Here is a 19,078-nt window from a genome sequence, read left to right as displayed (position 1 = left end):
ATAATTAATATTTTTAAGAAATGGAACACAAAGACAATCACAAAACTGTGTATAATTTAAGTAACTATGAGACTTAAATAGCTCTGAATGCAACGAAAATCCAATCTGAAAAAATTAAATTTAACAGTCTAATAACAAATATATCCATAATGTACTTAAATATAATCACTGAACATTTTATACAATTTGACATAGTTTTTAAATTTCCTCATAGAAAAAATTACTCTTAGCTAACAAACACTAACAGTAATATTATATTTTATCATTCACCTTACTTTATATATTGAATATTCTAAATGGAACTTTATAGTTCATGATTTTATTTTCAAAGATTAAAAACAGCAAAATATTTTACCTCGATCTGGCCTGCATCACAGCAACTGGTGGTAAAAGTTTCGTAACAGTTGATGAAACACTTTTGAAAGTTGACGATCTGCCTTCTGATAGCAGCGAGTCTACAGAATTTGTTTTCTGTTCAACACTTTCCTCATTTGCAAATTTAAATTCTTTTTTACTGCTTTGACAAGATTCGCATTCCTTTCTACTATTTTCACAGAAATATTGAATATCTGTAGTTACTGTTGATTTGTCTGAAAAATTAGAAGCTTTCTTTAAATGACTTAAACTCTTACACTGAAATTTTACAGCCCTTTCCTTTACAATACTCAGATTTGGCAATGAGTGGGAAAATATTTCAGAAAACGGTAAAATATTTTTGCAGTATAAACTGCCATCAGAGGATACACGTGGATCAATATCTTTTGAAGTAGTTGTACCATTTTTCTGATGTTCATGCACTACAGAAGAAGCAGTTGTAGCTGAAGTTCTTGTATCTGGTTTTCCTGATGAGACAGAACTCTCAGAAACAGTATCACCATTTTTATTTTCAGATCGTGCACTTTCTGTACAGCTTAATTCACTTTGCTCAGGAGACTGCATTTGTGGTAACATAGAAGAATCACCAATGCAGTGCTCCTCTTGATCAGATGTATTTTCGTATTCAATAAGCTCAGTACGTTCATCATAAATGTTTGTAGCTAAACAGCAATCACTTCTCACTGAAGCACTATCGGATGAAAGATTTTTTGTCAGATCATTAAACTGCACAGAAAGCAAAGAATCATCTAATGTAATATCACTTTTTTCATAATGTGAATTATCAAAGTCAACAAGAATGGAAGTGTCAGTTTCTGGAGATTTTAGATCAAAATCTACAGTATGAAAACCTTCGTTTAATACAGCAGACTCATCTTCATCACATATAGTAGGCAAAACAGCTTCTACAACAAGCTCGGGAACATTCTGATTAACATCAAGACTAGAATCTTCATTACCAGTAGAGTCTTTTGATAAATCAGTAGTATAAATTAGACACTTAGGATCATCATTATCAAAAACATTACTACTTTGACATTCTTGTATACAATCTTCCACTTGCTGATCTGTAGATACCATATCAACTGGTCTACTACATAAATCATTACTAATGATATTTTTTTTCTCATCCACATTCATATCAAATAACTGATCTTGATTAATGCATTGAGAATCATGCAACTCATTAGTAGCCTGAGTTAGCTGCTCTACATCAAGTTCATCAGATACATATTTATCTTCATCATTGGCATTTTGACCTTCTCCGCACTCAATTTTATCAACAATATTATCAGCAAAAGGTACAGAACTACTATTAAAAAAATGAACATTATTTGATTCAATATAAATTTTATCTTTATCATTCTTCTCAAAACTAAGTTCTTTTTCGACGTCATTGGAGAAATTTTGAAATTTTCGGTCAGGACTATCGATTTTTGAAGTATCTTTTCCAGATGAAAAATCATCGTCTTCTTTCATTTCAATAGAAGATGCTATAAGAGTATCAACCCCAGCACCAACTTCAGAAGCAAAATTAGTACATACAACATTTTTTCGTTTTTTCTTTGTGCTGGAAGAATGTTTCTGCCGTGTTTTATTCGCATTAACATATATCTTGGTAGCACTTGGTAATGAACTAAACATTATGAAATAATAAATCTCATATTTTTAATTCAAAAGAATGGAATTTTATAATATTTACTACACAAATATAATTACCTTATCATTTAGCTAAATATAAAACCTAGATGACCATCATAAAATACACTTTCTCGAAAAGATCCTTCTTACTTTTTATGCAAATCTGCAACTTCTCTGTATGTGGAAAACAAAATAATACTTTTCCATTTTGTAAAATTTAAATGACACTTGACAGCGACAATACCTACATGTGAAATGTCCCAAATGATTAAAAATAAAATTCAACACTTTGTTAGACGAAATACATACAGAAACAATATACTTTCGAGAAAACAGACGTAACGAACTCTCCTTTTATGATTCAGAAGACTTAATTAATGCTTTTGGTTTTCATTTAGCTGCTTTACTGTTGTTGCCACTGCGTAGAAATATTTAATGGAAATTACAATGAAAAAATAATTTTTACAGTTTATTACTTATTAATATATCTTATTAACATATGATATAATATCCGGAAGGAAAAGAAAACGTTATTTTATATTTATATTTATTCAGTATGATAGCATAAAAAAACATATTTAGTTTTGGATATTTGGCTGTGTTATCTGGTCATCGTTCCTTCTGTTTGAAAGCAAGCTGTCAGCGAGAAACATACTATAACTTATCCTACTCACGAAAGTTTGCCGATCACAGGCGTGAAACGACGTGGCATTGGTCATATCGGTAAAATATCTTAAAATAACTTTGTAATTATGAATTTTTATTATTAATATTAGATTTATTTCGTATGAAAATTTATATTTTCAATTGATCTAATGTGTAACAACTGCTGTATTTTTTTGTGTTACCTTAAAATGTGTATGGCAGCTGTGTCGTAACATAAGTCATAAGTCATTAATATTTTTATTATTAATTTCTTGTAAGATATTATGATTAAATATATATGCTCATATTTAAAGTAAATAATTAAATTCTCAAGGAACATAATATCACGCAATTGCTTGTTACTTGTTGATCTATTCAGTATACCCTAAGTAAACATTGCTTAATTTTTTAATTATTTATACATGCAATTTTTCAAAAAAAAAGCTATTCCTTTCGTATTGGAATTTAAGCTTTTACTTTCGTTTCATGAGAAAGTAATCTTCATTATATAACGCTGCGTTACGACTAAATTATTTTTTTGTTTGTACTACTAAATTAGTTTGTTTTTTAGCATGTTTAAAGGTTTGACTGTTTTATTTACTTATGTTTTTCAGTTATACGCCTTTTAAGAATGGCGCGGGTGGACCAGCGAGAAGCGTTAAGAGTTGCTGAAGATTTTGCAGATGAGGTAAGATTATATGTGTTTATTATAATTGCTTTGTTCTGCTGTACTGATTAAAGAATAAGTGAATTTTTTATGTCATGATTATAGCGAGAGAATAAGAACTTGATCAGTAGTTAATTGCCTAAACTGTTATGAAATTGAATTATTTTGTGTTTCAGTCAAAGTTGATGTGTAATTTACCGTTTAATTAAATAATTTTTTGTGCCAAAGAAATTATTTAACTGCAATAGCCTTTTTCATTTTGAATTTGTATGCCATCATGTTAAGTGTTTTAAAAATGGAAGATTATTTAATAAAAAGTGTCAGTACTGTTTGGCTATTGGTGATCAGATTCAGGAATGTATGTATGCACGTGCATATAGGTGATGTATAAAAATTTCACTGTAAGTATCTTTTAAAATAAAAAATATAGTTTCATCAAATGTAATATTAATATATGTGATATTGCAATGTATGTGAGTACTTGGGGATTTAAATTAAACAGCTGCATAGATAAATGGATAGATAATTACATCTTTGAAAACATAATTTTCTTTCATAATAAAACTGGTTCACATATCATACAGGTGCAATATGCACCCACGTAATTTTAAAAACTTACATTCTCCAATAATGACGGCAAAGCAACATGTATAAGCAGTGGTGAGTGGAGTAGAGGAAAAAAAGGCAATACACAATAGTAGCAGTGGTATTTATAGATAAAAATTCCTTTGGTACTTAGCCACCTAAGTTAAGTCACCAAATTTTCAGAATGGGCCGAATTCTGGCAACCATATGCATAACCATTCTTACAACAGACCTTCAGTCAAGTAACGTTGCCATTTTTGTATAGGCTCTTTTTGTTGTATTCCAAGTTCTAACGGTTTTGATAATCAAAGCGTGATATTTTTTTGCTTTAAACTTAGTTTTAAAGCATGGGTTTATGGAATCTGATGTTGGTAGATTGCCAGTGTCTATGCAATTCCCCGATTTTTTTTTTTAAAGAGAAAACGGATGTGTACTTGCGAAAAAGAGTATTGCAAAAAATCACTGAAAGAGTTAGAGACGAATGCAAGTTTTATTTTTTTAATATATCACAAAATCCCTACTTATAACAGCTAAAATTGTACTTAAAATTACTAAAATATTTTAACTTTTTGTGATGTTTGTCAACTTAAACATCGATAGTTTGGAATCTTTTCAAAAAATCTTGCAAAACCCACGAACTTTTACCTTTTCATCTGTAAAAAATTGCCTAATTGTGCCAAGTAGTTGCATTAATATGCAGGTATCATTTCTTTAATCTAATTCAGAGATTACATAAGCATGAAACACATTAATTTTCAAATGACACACTTTAGATTCATATATTAATATTTTTAAGATAGGAAAGGAACATAGCCAAATTAAAGTGAGTAATTTTGAATTTCATAATTTTTTTATCTTGCATTATCCCTTCAAAGAGAAAAAGGCTTAACAATAAAAAAGCATTTGGTACTTTTCCATTTCGCCAGCGCAAATCTCGCCAAGCAGACTTTATTGGCGACAACATACAATTTACAAAAATAAAAAATGTTAACAAATGTTAGTTCTAAGAATTTTTATTTTGAAGGCATAAACATTTTAATATCGTTTAAAGTTTTGTAAAAAGACAATAAATTTGTAAAAAGACGTTAATTTAAGAATTTACTGTGCTTTCATGGTTCAAAATCCTGATTCGCCGGTTCATATCACTTGACCCCAAGTGATCTCATTTCACGTAAACTACATTGCAAAAATCTAATTCTCTCAGTAATTACCTACATTAATTTCAAGTTAAATCTTAATTTAGAATACATCTTTAAATGCAAGAATCATTTCAATTCGTACGAATAGCTTACTCAGAAATTACGTAAAACCGCAGTGCTTTACTTCGCTAATGCATTCTCATTAGAATTGACGAATTTAACCTCTGACTTTTCTATGTTTTCGCCTTCGGGTGAGCGGTGTGATTGCATCCTAATTCACTTAATTACCGCGAATGGCCTTAGGGCATAAAATTGAAATATCTGGTAAAATTTCTATGTATGCCAGTATTGAAAGAAACGTCAATCTCATAAGAAATGGCTGCGACTTATTTTGAAAGTGAGACGTAAAAGGTTACCAGCGAGGATATTCTGTTTGGCATCAATTGTACCATTACTGGCGACTTTATCGCCTGCGCCGGCAAAACGGAAAAGTACCAAGCATTTTTAGAAAAAGCATTAAAGTGTTAAGAAAACAAACAAACGAAAAAATTTTGAAAGAAAAAATAAAATTTTGATGTAAATTTTAAATATATTTTTGTCTACCATCTAACCTTATTTTATTGAAGAATAATTTCTTAAGACATATATTCTAGATTCCCATATCACTATGGATGCAACAAGCACTCCACAAGTTTATATATACTTATAAAATTTTAAGACAACAAATTATACAGCAAAGGAATGATATGCAGTATACTTCGCGACAAGCTAACCTGAGAACACATATAAGGCTAGAACGACCTTTTCACCCTGTTCTTAAAAGTTATCTTTATGCAGTACACTGCACGCGGATATTCAATTCCTTCAATTCTCTACACATTTGGCGACTTCTTGCCAAATCCAGCGTATTTAAATAACAATCTTTGTATGCAGTGTAGCTGCAGTTGAAATTGATAGTTCATAGTAGTGTAAAATGTAGGACATGTTATTCATTGTCTTAATTTATGTGAAATATTTCACTATTATCTAAATGTGAGGTATACAAATTTGAATACATTTAAAACCCGAATCGTTACTTAAAACTTGAAAAGGAAGAGCTAATAATGTATTGCTTGCAGTTTGGGTCAATTTTTTCCCCAAGACCATTCACTTAGTTAAAAATATAATGATCCTTTTCCGTTTCACTGGTGCAAATCTCAGCGAGCAGACTTTATTGGCGACAACATACGGTATATGCATAAAAAATGTTAACAAATATTAGTTCTAAGAATTTTTTATTTTGAAGGTATAAACATTTTAATATCGTTTAAAATTTTTTAAAAAGCCAATAAGTAAAGACAATAAATTTGTAAAAAGACATTAATTTAAGAGTTTACTATGCTTTCATGGTTCAACATCCTGATTTGGTGGTTCATATCATGTGACCCCAAGTAATCTCATCTCATGTAAACTATGCTGCAAAATTCTAATTCTCTCAGTAATTATCTACGTTAATTTCAACTTAAATCATAATTTGTAACACATCTTAAAATGCAAGAATTATTTCAATTTGTATGATTAGCTTATTCAGTCAGAAGTTATGTAAAACCGCAGTGCTTTACTTCGCTAGTGCATTCTCATTAGAATTGATGACTGTCTTTTATATATTTTCGCTCTCAAGTGAGTGGTGTGATTGCATCCTAATTGACTTAATTGCCACGAATGGCCTTATGGCATAAAAATGAACTATCTGGTAAAAATTCTATGTAATTAATTGTATGCCAGTATTGAAAGAAACAATCAACCTAATAAGAAATGGCTGCGACTTGTTTTGAAAATGAAGCGTAAAAGGTTACCAGCGAGAATATTCCGTTTGGCATCAGTTCTACCATTATTTAAGACTTTATCGCCTGTGCCGGCTAAACGGAAAAGTGCCAATAAAATATGTAAATTTTGAAAAATCTGGTAGTAAGTTATTTTCTCTTAATTTTTAAGATTTCACGCAGCTTGTTGCTACCAAAACAGTGAACAAGGGGAAAATTTTTGATTATTTTTTTTTAAAGACGTTACTTTGATTTTAGTTTGCGATTGTTTAAAAAACTCTGACAATATTTTATAGCAGACATTTAAAAAATTATATCCTGTATTAATTATCTCCAAAGACACATACACTTCCCAGTCAGGCCCAGATAATCACACTCCTACAGTATGTTTTATCCTGTCTTTCTGATTACTGTTTAAAATCAAAAATAAAATGAATAAAATGACTGGAAACTGAGATCTTCAGATTGCAGTGTAACAACTAAAGAGTTGGAAAAATATTAAAACTTTAAAATTGTGAAACAAATATAAAAATTAAGAAACCAATGATCTTATACCAACTAATTAATCGTATACCATTTAGTTCCACTAATCAAATACAATTATAACATTAGAAATGTCTTATATTAGTTACAAGAACTAAAAAAATATTAAAAAAAGAAAATCTGAAAGGTTCAGTGCATTTATTGCTTTTAAGACATCTATCGTATTAAACGACAGTTTGCTTGTATTTAAAAAATAAATTAGTTTTTATGCTTTGAAGAATGAAATGTCTATGCGCGATGTGGCATGAAAGGTTCGTCTTTTGCTTCTCGAAGGGGAATACATTGCTTCCCCTTCTCAATTTATAAAAAGCAGACTGATTCAGCTCTCCGAGAATCTGTGAATTATATTTTGTCATGTAAGACTGTATAAGCTAAGTAAAAAAACAATACATTTCCTTCGAGGTATAAAACAACAAGCATATTATATGGGAAAATCTGGCTATTCCTTTCCTTAGATGGAATCATCTGCAAACCAAGCGTATTAATGATAGAGTTGCTTAAGCCGTGAAACTCTGGTAGTATGCAGCGAGTTTCTTTGTAATGACTTAAGCTCAGAACTGCGTAGGAGCCCCTCAGTATGTTATATAAAAGAAGTTCTTTATCCATATAAGGTCCCCACGAAGCCATCTCTTCCTTTAAACAGAAACCTTTGTTCCTTCTACCATAGTTAACTTAATTTATCAGAATTTCCGTATTGGATAGCTTAAGTGATTTGAATATAGCAAAGCACACAAGAGCTATTCGACTAAGGAGTGAGATACATTCGTGGAGGACTTTCTAAGGGAAACAAGCTCATATTCATGTTATGCATGGGAAAACGACCAAAACCGACCATAAATACAGCCCGTTTGCTTGGGTTCAAACAATGTCAAACTACCAGTGTTCAGCGATTTAATCACTCGGCTACTGATGGGACACTTTCATATTATATTTTCTAAGGGATTTGTTAGCTTGTATTTATGATGTTATTTATAACTGTTTATAGTTCCGCCTTTTTTTAATTTTATTTTTGACCTTGAAAACAGCCCTTGTATTTTTAATTTGTGACTCGAGAAAGGGCCCTTTTTTTAAACTGAGGTATTCAGTCTTGCTAAGCTTATAGCAAGTGACAATATCGTTATCATATTTATTAGGAAAATGCTCCCATAATATGACAAAAGCATTCATTACGATAATCTTAGCAGTACTGTTTTTTTCAGGTTTTCCAGCTTCGTGAGGTTGAAACTTATACACATGTGTTGAAGATGAAGCAGATACTATAACAACTGCTTTTTTCTCCTCCTGGTCAGTGAATGAATGAATGCTTTAATTGCCTTTCTCGTCAAGAGTAGGGGTGAGGTCGGGGTTGCTGGAATTTGCAGTTTCGCCAGTAATGCCAGAAAAAGGGGATGTCTTCCTGCTGGTCATTGAATGACTGACATGATTTAGCAAATTTTTAAACAAAAAGCTGAATGCAACTTAATTTATTGTTTCACACATTTTTCTTTCCGTTCACTTTGTTCAACAGCATTCATATTTTACAGCTTAATTTTTACAATATTACTTCTCAAAATGGTAGAACTATATTCTACTGTGGACGCATACACTTTCTACTATGTTCTCAACTGAGGTTGACCTGAGGTATAGTAGGCAAGAGGTAGTAAGAAAGTAAGTACATATTTCAGCAAGGGCCTATGTATAAGAGTCGAATCGTTTGTTTAAATTGTAAATAATGATCGGGCAAGATCTTGGGCAATGCAGATGACATAATAGGGTTAGTTTTTTAAGTGACATAATTCAGATTTTCCAGGCACAGGATTTAACAAAATTTAAATTAGTGATTTTGAGTTTTGTATTTTTTAAAAATATATACACTGAAGTGACAAATGTCATGGAATAGCAATATGCAAATATACAGATGGCAGTAGTATCGCGTAGAAAATGTATAAATGCTAAGTGCTTTGGCAGGGCTTTCATTTGTGTTCAAGTTATTCATGTGAAGAGGCTTTGATGTGATTATGGCCGCACAACGAGAATTAACAGACTTTGAACGTGGAATGGTAGTTGGAGCTAGATGCATGGGTCATTCCATTTCAGATATCGTTAGGGAATTCAATATTCCGAGATCCACAGTGTCAAGAGTGTGCCGAGAGTATCTAATTTCAGGCATAACATCCCACCATGGACAGCGCATTGGCTGACCACCTGCACTTAACGACCGAGACCAGGGACATCTGCGTAGAGTGGTCAATGTTCAGAGACAAGCAACACTGTGTCAAATAACCGCAGAAATCAATGTGGGACGTGTCCGATAGGATAGTGCGGCGAAATTTATCTTCCTTGGGCTATGCCAGCAGAAGACTGACTTGAGTGCCTTTACTGACAGCGCGACATCGCCTGCAGCGACTCTCGTGGGCTCATGAGCATATCAGTTGGTCCCTAAACGAATGGAAAACTGTGGCTTGGTCAGATGAGTCACGATTTCAGTTGGTAAGAGCTGATGGTAGGGTTCGAGTGTGGTGCAGACCCACAAAGCCATGGACCCAAGTTGTCAACAAGGCACTGTTCAAGCTGGTGGTGGTTCCATAATGGTCTGGGCTGTTTTTACATGGCATGGACTCAGTCCTCTGGTGCAACTGAACTGATCATTGACTGGAAATGGATACCTTCAGCTACTTGGAGATCACTTACAGCTATTCATGGACTTCACGTACTCAAACAACGATGGGATTTTTATGAATGACAATGCGCCATGTCACCAGGCCACAATTGTTCGCTATTGGTTAGAAGAACATTCTGGACAATTCCAGTGAATGATCTGGCCATCTAGATCGTCCAACGTGAATCCCATCGAACATTTATGGGACATCATCGAGAGGTCAGTTCGTGCCCAAAACCCTGCACCGTCAACACTATCACAATTATGGACGTCTATAGAGGCAGCATGGCTCAATATTCCTGCAGGGGACTTCCAACGACTTGTTGAGTCCATGCCACGTCAAGTTGCTGCACTTCGCCGGGCAAAAGGAGGACCAACAAAATATTAGGAGGTATCCCATGACTTTTGTCACTTCAGTGTATATATTATATTCTGAAGGCGGCCATGATTTGAAATATTGTCCACTCATTGCTCATTTTAAATAATGCAGGATGTACATGCATAGACCAACAATGCATGTTTCGCAAATGCATCTTCTTCTATGATGTTTCTTCCTTGTGCTACAAATGTACACAGATTGGATCTAAATTTCACCGGTATATGTCCAGCGTTATTTAGTTTCTTTTCATCTGGCACATAATGCAGGATTATTAACATAAATTCTGGATTTGTAATTTAACCTACAGTCAAAAGTCATTAATTCGGACACCCATAATCCGGAATGATCTATAATCCGGACCTCAAAGCTAAAAACTTTCTGCGCATGCGCCGCGTTGACACATGCACATAGGTGTTTACGCGTGCGCGTAAGACCTGTACACGCAGCACGCGCATATGCGTGTGCGCAAGTGCAGAATACGTTTTTGCGTGCGCGTTTAACGTATAACGGACGGTATAGGCTAAAATTATACAATTATCTATTTCAGTTAATGTTGATGCTTGCGTTATTGCTTAATCTTCGAATTGGATGCAGCTTACTATTTTTTGCAGACTGTAAGAGCAATTTTATAAAAGTAAACTTGAACTTTCGATTATGTCAATTTCCGATTCTGGAGCTCCCAAAGGATCTGCAAAACGAAAGTATGTCTCGATGTTCATCAAACAAAAAGTGGAATTGCTGCAAAAAATGGATAAAGGCATGAAGAAGGTGACAGAGAGGTTAGTGAAAACGAAAAAATTTCGATTGACAAGTTAGTCGGTATTCTTGGCACAGCAATTACGGGACTTGAACAGCGGAGCTTTTTAACTGAACAAGAAATTATGTCTGTTTATAGAATTAAAGAGAAAGTATTATCACATAAAACGAAACAACTTACATTGAAAGAAATGTTTAATAAAGTAAACAAATAAATATTAAGCTTCTTTTTTTGTAAATTTTGATACCTTTTAGATCATAATTGTTCTTTATTTCCTAAAATACGGTTTCATATTTTTAATTTTAGAATTTGTGCATGCCATCTTACGAGATTTAAACTGATGATCTATAATCCGGAATCGCCGAAGTCCCGACGAGACCGGATTAACGACTTTTGACTGTATTTTATTTGACAATATTTAAATCATAAATAAGGCTGACAAGCACTTTTCCTAAGCTTGCTAGCTCTCCTGCTCTGGAAGATTGAAAAAGAATAGTCATAAATAGGACTGCAGTGGATATCCAGCATATTCCATCTAGATGCTGCATGCTGCTTTTCAACAACAGTTGTATGTTATAATTATCCAGCAGATTAAATATATGCTAAAAAAATCTACTGTATGTTTAATTTTAAAGATTCTGAATTTTTATTATGAAATATTCTGGCAGTAAAACAGCATTTGTTTTGTTATACCAAATTGTTGATTTTACAAAGTTACAAAAGGTTTCAATTTTTTTTTTACTTCTGAATATATATTTCTATCATTTTAAGAATTGGTAAAATTCTAATGCAAGAGCATCGTTCAACATTTTTGGAGGAAATTCAATTGTACCTATTTTATAAAATATATCCATTCTAAAAGCAGCCTCTACCTGTATATGCTGTTCTTGATGAAAAAAGGTAGTTAATTTTCTTTAGAGAACATTAGGATGATTAGCTGCATTCATTTTACTTTCCTATAACTAGTTCAGAAAACGGTGTTTGTTGAAGAATTATTATGGGAATTTCAAATTATGCAAAAAATTAAATCTTGTTGAAGCTATGGCGAACATCCTTTAAAGTAAGGATTTAGATATGTTGTGAGTAGCTGTGAATGCGAAAGGAATAAAAAGCATTGAAAACATCCAGGAAAGAATTTAACTGTGAGCTGTTTTTAAGAACAAAATAGTTGTCTGCCATCCAGGCGTTTGGATGGAATTTCTTATGTTTTTAAATGTTGTTTAACAACAAAATCAGTTTCGTAATTGTGATGTAAACTACATATATCTCAATATTAATAAATTAAAATTTTTTTTAATGCAAGTGAATTAGGCCTTTTTCCGCCTTATTTAAATATGTGTACAAGAATATTTACCTTATGTCATAGTATTAAGAATTATTATGTAACAGAATCATTATGTGCATTATTATGCAACTTTAGAATTTCCCTGTATTTATTTTACCCAGATTAATCTTGGAATACTTCAGAATTCTTTTGAGATGAATCCAAGATATTGTCTCAGCAAAATTGGTGCTGTTATCAATTCCTCAGAAATATTATCTTCATCCCCCTTGCTTTCTACGGCAAATGGCATTATAATATATTACATATTGCATTTAAAATATTCTGCATATTAGTCATAGAGGTATTTACTGAATGACAAAATTTATAATTCTTAACCATCAGCTTTTAAAATGTGCCAATGTACAGTAAATTAAAATTTCAGCAAAAATTTTGCAAAATAAATTTTAGTTTTTAATGTAAGTTTTTTTATACCACAGAAGAAAAGTTGTTGCTTATTTTGAGCATTCTTGAGAGATCTTCTGCATTACTCACTAAAATAAAGTTAATGTATAAGTATTAATATTCAAATTTTGTTTTATGATTATTTTCTCCATGAGAAGTGAATACTTGAATTATGTATTTCAGATTTTACGACATGGAAAACATGTACTTCCCACATTAGCTCGTCTTTGTCTTGTGAGCACTTTCTTAGAAGATGGTATTCGAATGTGGATGCAATGGAATGAACAGCGAGACTACATGAATGTGTCTTGGGGCATTGGTTGGTTCTTAGGTTCAGCATTTGTGTTGATAAATTTAGTTGGGCAATTAGCAGGCTCAGTAATGGTACTTGCTCGACTTAAAGTTGATGCTGCTTGTGGTCTCCTCTTTTTTATTGTTTTCCTTCAGGTATGATATATTTTATTTTACTGTAGGTATTGTCTAGTAATATAATATTTCATTTTGCTTATATCTTATGTCTTTTTAAATCTTTTTTCCTATCTTCATCATGTAGAGGGACAGTCTGATTTTTAAATCTGTTGTATTTATGAATGTATGGAATAACAGTTGTTTCAAATTTACATACTCAAACATCAACAGAAAACTAAACTGTCAGTTAACATTCATTAAATACTTACTGCTGTAAACAGACATATTTGTTTCAGTTGTGCAGGTAATGTGTAGGAAAGTCGAAGTCAGATGATGCCTCATACTGAAAGAAGCTTGCAGATATGAAGGTTAAAATATTCATTTTTATTTGAATTAAACATTTGCTTTAAGCAAGTAACTTGACACATTAATATTTAAGCAAGTAACTTGACACATTAATCATGCACATTTCAGAATATTTACATTTTTGAAATCTTTGTGGTAAGAAGAGGAGTAGTAAGCAGCCCGAGAAGCAGGAGTGAAGTGCATAGTTATCCATAGGTAAAAAAGCAAAAACTTTCAGTTTGGAAATTTTAACTAATTTCTGAATTAGCTATATCATCATTGTTATGGAAAGGAGAAATATCCAAATTAAAATGCAGATTTAAGAGTTTATTGCAAATATAAGTTATAATTTTGATTTACATATTTTTATCTTGCATTTCTGCTCCCCCCCCCAACCAGTGGTTACGAGGTGCTCAGCAGTTACCAGTTACTTGAAAAAGGCCTCCATTCCTTACATATGGTAACTGGTCTTTAAGAACTGCGCTAATACATTCCATTTAAAAAAAATAAAAATTTAATTCTATATATTAAAAAAAATTACACTCGGTCATAAATTTAGAAGCTTTCAACTTTATCTTGTACGATGAGGGTAAACGGAACAATTGTACAGAGGTAAAATTGGTTTCTGAACTAGTACTCCCTCAACATGTTATATACTTAACATTCAGTTATTCATAACATAAAACATTCATGTACCATAATTTCAAATTTATTTTCTCTATTAATATCATCTTTAATGACATTTTACATAAACAATTTTATTGTAATTATTCAATATCTTAAATTATTATTAATATTTTATATTCATTATAATACTAAATATCATATTAATATTTGCTACATTATATTCAAAACACAAATTCAAAATGTTCGACAATAAATCCATAAAGCCACAAACATTTTTTTTTTTTTTTTTTTTTTTTTTAATAATGCTTTACACATGCGCATTTGATTTTACCTTCCATAATAAAACATGTAGAGATTTTCACTTAAAAATTCCAATTCTTAATTTCACTTAGACACTAAATAAAATACCTCGTTGTGGAAAAACAATCATATAAGCATAAATTTGTGAGATTAATAATTTGGCTCTGTAGCTGAGTATCTGCTTGGCATACATCTCAAATGTTCTGTTCCGTTTACCGCTGTTTGCTATGCTTACCGAAACATTCACTTATTTTATATCCCTGACGCCGACCTGGCGAGTCATTATTTATTATATTTTGCTTTCATCACCACATGTTTATCAATACATGACAGCTTCAGTAATAACTCATGCAGTGATGTCTAAATCTTTTTTTTTTTTTTTCATATTACTAACTGAATAACAAGAGTATGGCAACCTTTTATGCTAACCTTACGTTTGGCGATGATTATAGATTTTTAAATGTTCTAAGAAATGTTTGACAATTTCTACTGTATAACGGATGCTATTAAGCTAGGCTAAAAATTAACCAAAAATTTCTTTTCATATGTTAAAAATAGATTTTTTTAATGAAACTCATAGGGCAAAAGATTACATTTATTGCTATTTTAATTAAGAATAACTGATATGTTATTCATCATAAATCCAGAAGCGACGGCAGAATTTAGGGAAGACAAAATTTTTGGAATTTGGGGAAGTACCGAGTGGGAAAATTCAGCGATGAGAAGTTTTTTATAATTTAGGGAAAGCACTAGGATGCAAAATATAGGTGCGGTGAAAATTTAGAACTTACGAAGGTGCTTTGTAGCAGAATTTAGGACCAATAGAGATTGCACTATGCGGTATTTTGCGTTAAGTACATATGGGAGTTTATTTATTCAGGACTCGGATTAGTTTTAAGCATGTGCAAGAAATAAGCGTAGGTGTAGAAAATAACTAAATAAAATTCAGGCTTAATTCAGTACACAATAGGAGCAAGACAAAATTTAGTGAAACAACTTGGGTTTCGTCGCCAAACTTGTGATACACAACTAATAATGTATAACGGATGCTATTAAGCTAGGCTAAAATTATCTTTACTGATTCAAAGCGTTTAAGTTAATGTAGCGGACTGCGCTGCTCACTAATCTTTTTTTAGTGTGATCCAGCTTATTTTTTGCAGACTGTTATTATTATGGCAATTTTATAAAAACTAAGCTTGAACTTTCGATTATGTCGAAAAGAGTTCCCAATTCTAGAGCTGCCAAAGGATGTACAAAGCGAAACCATGTTTTGATGTCCATTAAATAAAAAGTGAAATTGCTGCAAAAAAAGGATAAAGGCATATCCAACTCAAAATTATACGAGGAGTATGGCATTGGAAAGTCAACTGTATATGACATAAGGGGGAAAAAAAGGAACTTTTTGAATTTTTTGTGGAAGCAACTTAAAGATCTTGCGTTAAAGAAATGTTTAATAAAGTAAAATAAATATTAAGCTCTTTTTTTTTTTTTTTTTTTTTTTTTTTGTGTGTGTGTGTGTGTGTGTGTAAATTTTGATACTCTTTAGATCATAATTGTTCTTTATTTCATAAATTACAATTTTGTATTTTTAGTTTTATAATTTCTGCATGCCATCTTACCAGATTTAAATTGATGATCTATTATCCGGAAAATTCTCGAGTCTGGAATCGCCGAAGTCCCGACCAGTTAGGATTTCGGGCTTTGTGCTGTAATTGAAAAATCTTAAAAGCCATGCTTAAATTATTAAATGCAATTTTGAAATTCAATTTCTAATACTAAAAAGTTTTAACTTGTTATTCTCATAAAACAATGCTATATTTTTTAAATTCAGTATAAGAAGAAAACAGTATTATGTGTTCAAATCTCAAAATAATATTCTTATTAGCAATTTTCTATTATATAAAACTTTAGCCACTCTAATAAATAAAATTATTTCATGGCCTTGAAAAATATTTAGTTTACATTTTGATGTTAACATTAAAAAGCATTAAAAAATTATGAAATAATATTGAAAATACTCACAAAAGTTATAAATTCAGAACCATTTCAAAATATTGAATTATTATGCTTTCGAAACTTAATACAATACAGTCAAAAGTCTTTAATCCGGACTTGTCAGGACTTCAAAGATTCCAGATTATTGGTTTTTCCGGATTATAGATCATCAGTTTAAATCTGGTAAGATGGCATGCAGAAATTATAAAATTAAAAATATGAAACCGCAATTTATGAAATAAAGAGCAGTTATGATCTAAAGGGTGTCATAATTTACAAAAAAAAGCTTAATATTTATTTGCTTACTTTATTAAACATTTCTTTCAACGCACGCACGCGTAAAGCATACATTATGCATAGTCGAAGTTAGAAAATTGCAACCAGAAAACTATTCGATGTGTATTCGTGATATTTATAATGATGAGGAATTTGATTTAAATCATATCAAAGACAGAGTACATTGAGATGAAATACTAAATTTAGTAAGGAATTATAAGCTGAATAAAATAAAAACATCTGCCCTGAAGATAAGGATAGTGTTGGTCAACTTCTGGTTCATTGCGCGCCGTGTCGTCCCTCCGCAGAGCAGCGTGAAATTGATAAACATATTTCGGAATGGTTAGAGAATCAAAGGATATGCCTTTATCCATTTTTTGCAGCAATTCCACTTTTTGTTTGATTAACATCGTAACATGCTTTCGCTTTGTACATCCTTTGGTAGCTCCAAAATCGGAAATTCTTTTTGACATAATCGAAAGTTCAAGCTTACTTTTATAAAATTGCTCTAACAGTTTGCAAAAAATAATAAGCCGGATCCAATTAGAAGATTAAGGAACAACGCAATCTGCAACATTAACTGAAATAAATAATTAGATAATTTTAGCTTAGCTTATACCGTCCATTATACATTAAACGCGCATGCGTAAACGTATTATGATTATAGATCTTTCCAGATTACAGACGTCCGGATTAAAGACTTTTGACTGTAATACTTTTTTAAGAGTACAGTCAAATATCAAAACTAAACTAATTTTATATGCAAAGTGTAATGAGTTCACATTATATATAGTAATTCTATTTCACTGAAAATGAACTTGATTATGTCTACTCAAAAATAATAATTTAAAGTTTTCAATTGAGGAATATAATGTGTTTAAGAAAAGAGAAAATGAAAATAAATTTCTGGTGCAACACATACTTGAAAAACATTATATGAACACGAATGGGAGACTGTGGTATCTCTGCAATGTTGAATCTTTAAAACATTAAAGCAGTCAAACATATTTAGATATGCGGCAGGGCGCATATCTAAATATTAAAAAATATTCAGTTGAATTAGTTATGAATTGTAGTAGCAATGTTACGTTTCATTTCAGTGGATGTTTGAACTTTTGAGCTTGTAGATGAACAAACACACTTATTTGAATTTTGTAGATAAAACTTTTTAGTCAATCTCCATACATGAATTTAACTTCCAAATAAGGATTTCCAAGTGTACTTAATTTATTGTAATAGACTGGAGAGGTTTATTATGTAGATGAATGATAAAACTAAGACAAATGTAGACATAGATATAATATAATTTATTTCTCTACAAAATAATATTTGAGATGCATATTCTGATCCACATATCGTCATGGATATAATATGCACCCCTTATTTTTGGAGATCATATCTTAAGGCAATGAGTGATACACAAAAGTGAGTCACTATGTGTTAGTTGGAAGCAAACAAGCTGGGGAGTGCAATACATTCAGAAGAAAACCTGGGAAAGTGATATCTGTTGAAATATTATTCATTGATTTGCTAAAACATATGTGCCTTGCAATGCCATGCAAGATCATGTGATCATGGATTAATTTGAAATGACCCAGTTTAGATTGATATGTTGCTACCTTTAGAATATAAAGGGCTTTTGCCAATTAAAATTAGGAATTTTCTTTACATAGTTTTGTCTTGCACATATATAAACTGCTGCTGATCCAAAATGCAACATCATGAAGGAAGCATCCAAACAGTCTGAAGCTTCCATCATATGTATACTGCAATGCAATATACAAATGATTGCAATTTTAGCACATGTGCACATCATCGGCGATTGCAGCACTCCTTACAGTCTGTATAAAAAGGGAGAAAAGATTGCTGTTTTGAATAATGTGAGATTTTTTGCGTGTACAGTTTCAGTATGCCTGGTAGAAAAACACTAGCATCATTCGATTACGTTTCCGAGTTCGATCAATGCAGAATTCTGGCATATGGAGATTGCCGATTATCCTTCTGGAAAATCAGTCACCATGTCAAATGTTGCCAAGCAACAGTCATGTGATTATGAAATCGATGGGTGCGGGAGAGAATGACTGATATACAGGAGCAATTACAACCACCTCATAGCACCAAGCCATTCATATTGTATGTATGGCACTGATGGAGCACACTGCCACATACATAACTATATCACCATGGATGCAATCTGTAACACAACAATTGGTGTCTGCATGAACAAGTA

The 19,078-nt window shown here is 31.8% G+C and overlaps 2 protein-coding genes across 4 annotated transcripts in view; one reads left to right on the top strand and one right to left on the bottom strand.

Moving 5' to 3' along the window:
- INPP5E (Inositol-3-phosphate synthase) overlaps window positions 1-2,440 on the bottom strand; it is a 107,990-nt gene extending 105,550 nt beyond the window's left edge. The window contains exon 1 of one of the 2 annotated variants that reach the window (XM_085814476.1): window positions 356-2,440. In XM_085814476.1, coding sequence (XP_085670602.1) covers window positions 356-2,019 — 1,664 coding nt within the window. In that variant the 5' untranslated portion in view covers window positions 2,020-2,440. The remainder of the gene's footprint in view (window positions 1-355) is intronic. The other variant, XM_085814467.1, reaches the window with a different exon arrangement.
- A 214-nt stretch (window positions 2,441-2,654) lies between these two features.
- The window catches only part of Surf4 (Surfeit locus protein 4), a 34,142-nt gene continuing 17,718 nt past the window's right edge, over window positions 2,655-19,078 (top strand). Inside the window, exons 1-3 of one of the 2 annotated variants that reach the window (XM_035370383.2) lie at window positions 2,655-2,739; window positions 3,276-3,349; window positions 13,081-13,344. In XM_035370383.2, the coding sequence (XP_035226274.1) occupies window positions 3,293-3,349; window positions 13,081-13,344 (321 nt within the window). In that variant the 5' untranslated portion in view covers window positions 2,655-2,739; window positions 3,276-3,292. Of the gene's footprint in view, window positions 2,763-3,275; window positions 3,350-13,080; window positions 13,345-19,078 lie in introns of both variants that reach the window. The other variant, XM_035370385.2, reaches the window with a different exon arrangement.

Source organism: Stegodyphus dumicola, chromosome 1 (assembly GCF_044657685.1).
Source record: "Stegodyphus dumicola isolate Sdum_Otavi_A_Nest chromosome 1, ASM4465768v1".
NCBI lineage: Eukaryota > Metazoa > Arthropoda > Arachnida > Araneae > Eresidae > Stegodyphus > Stegodyphus dumicola.
The sequence above is the reverse complement of the archived record's forward strand: the minus strand, read 5'-3'. Positions and strand labels throughout refer to the sequence as shown.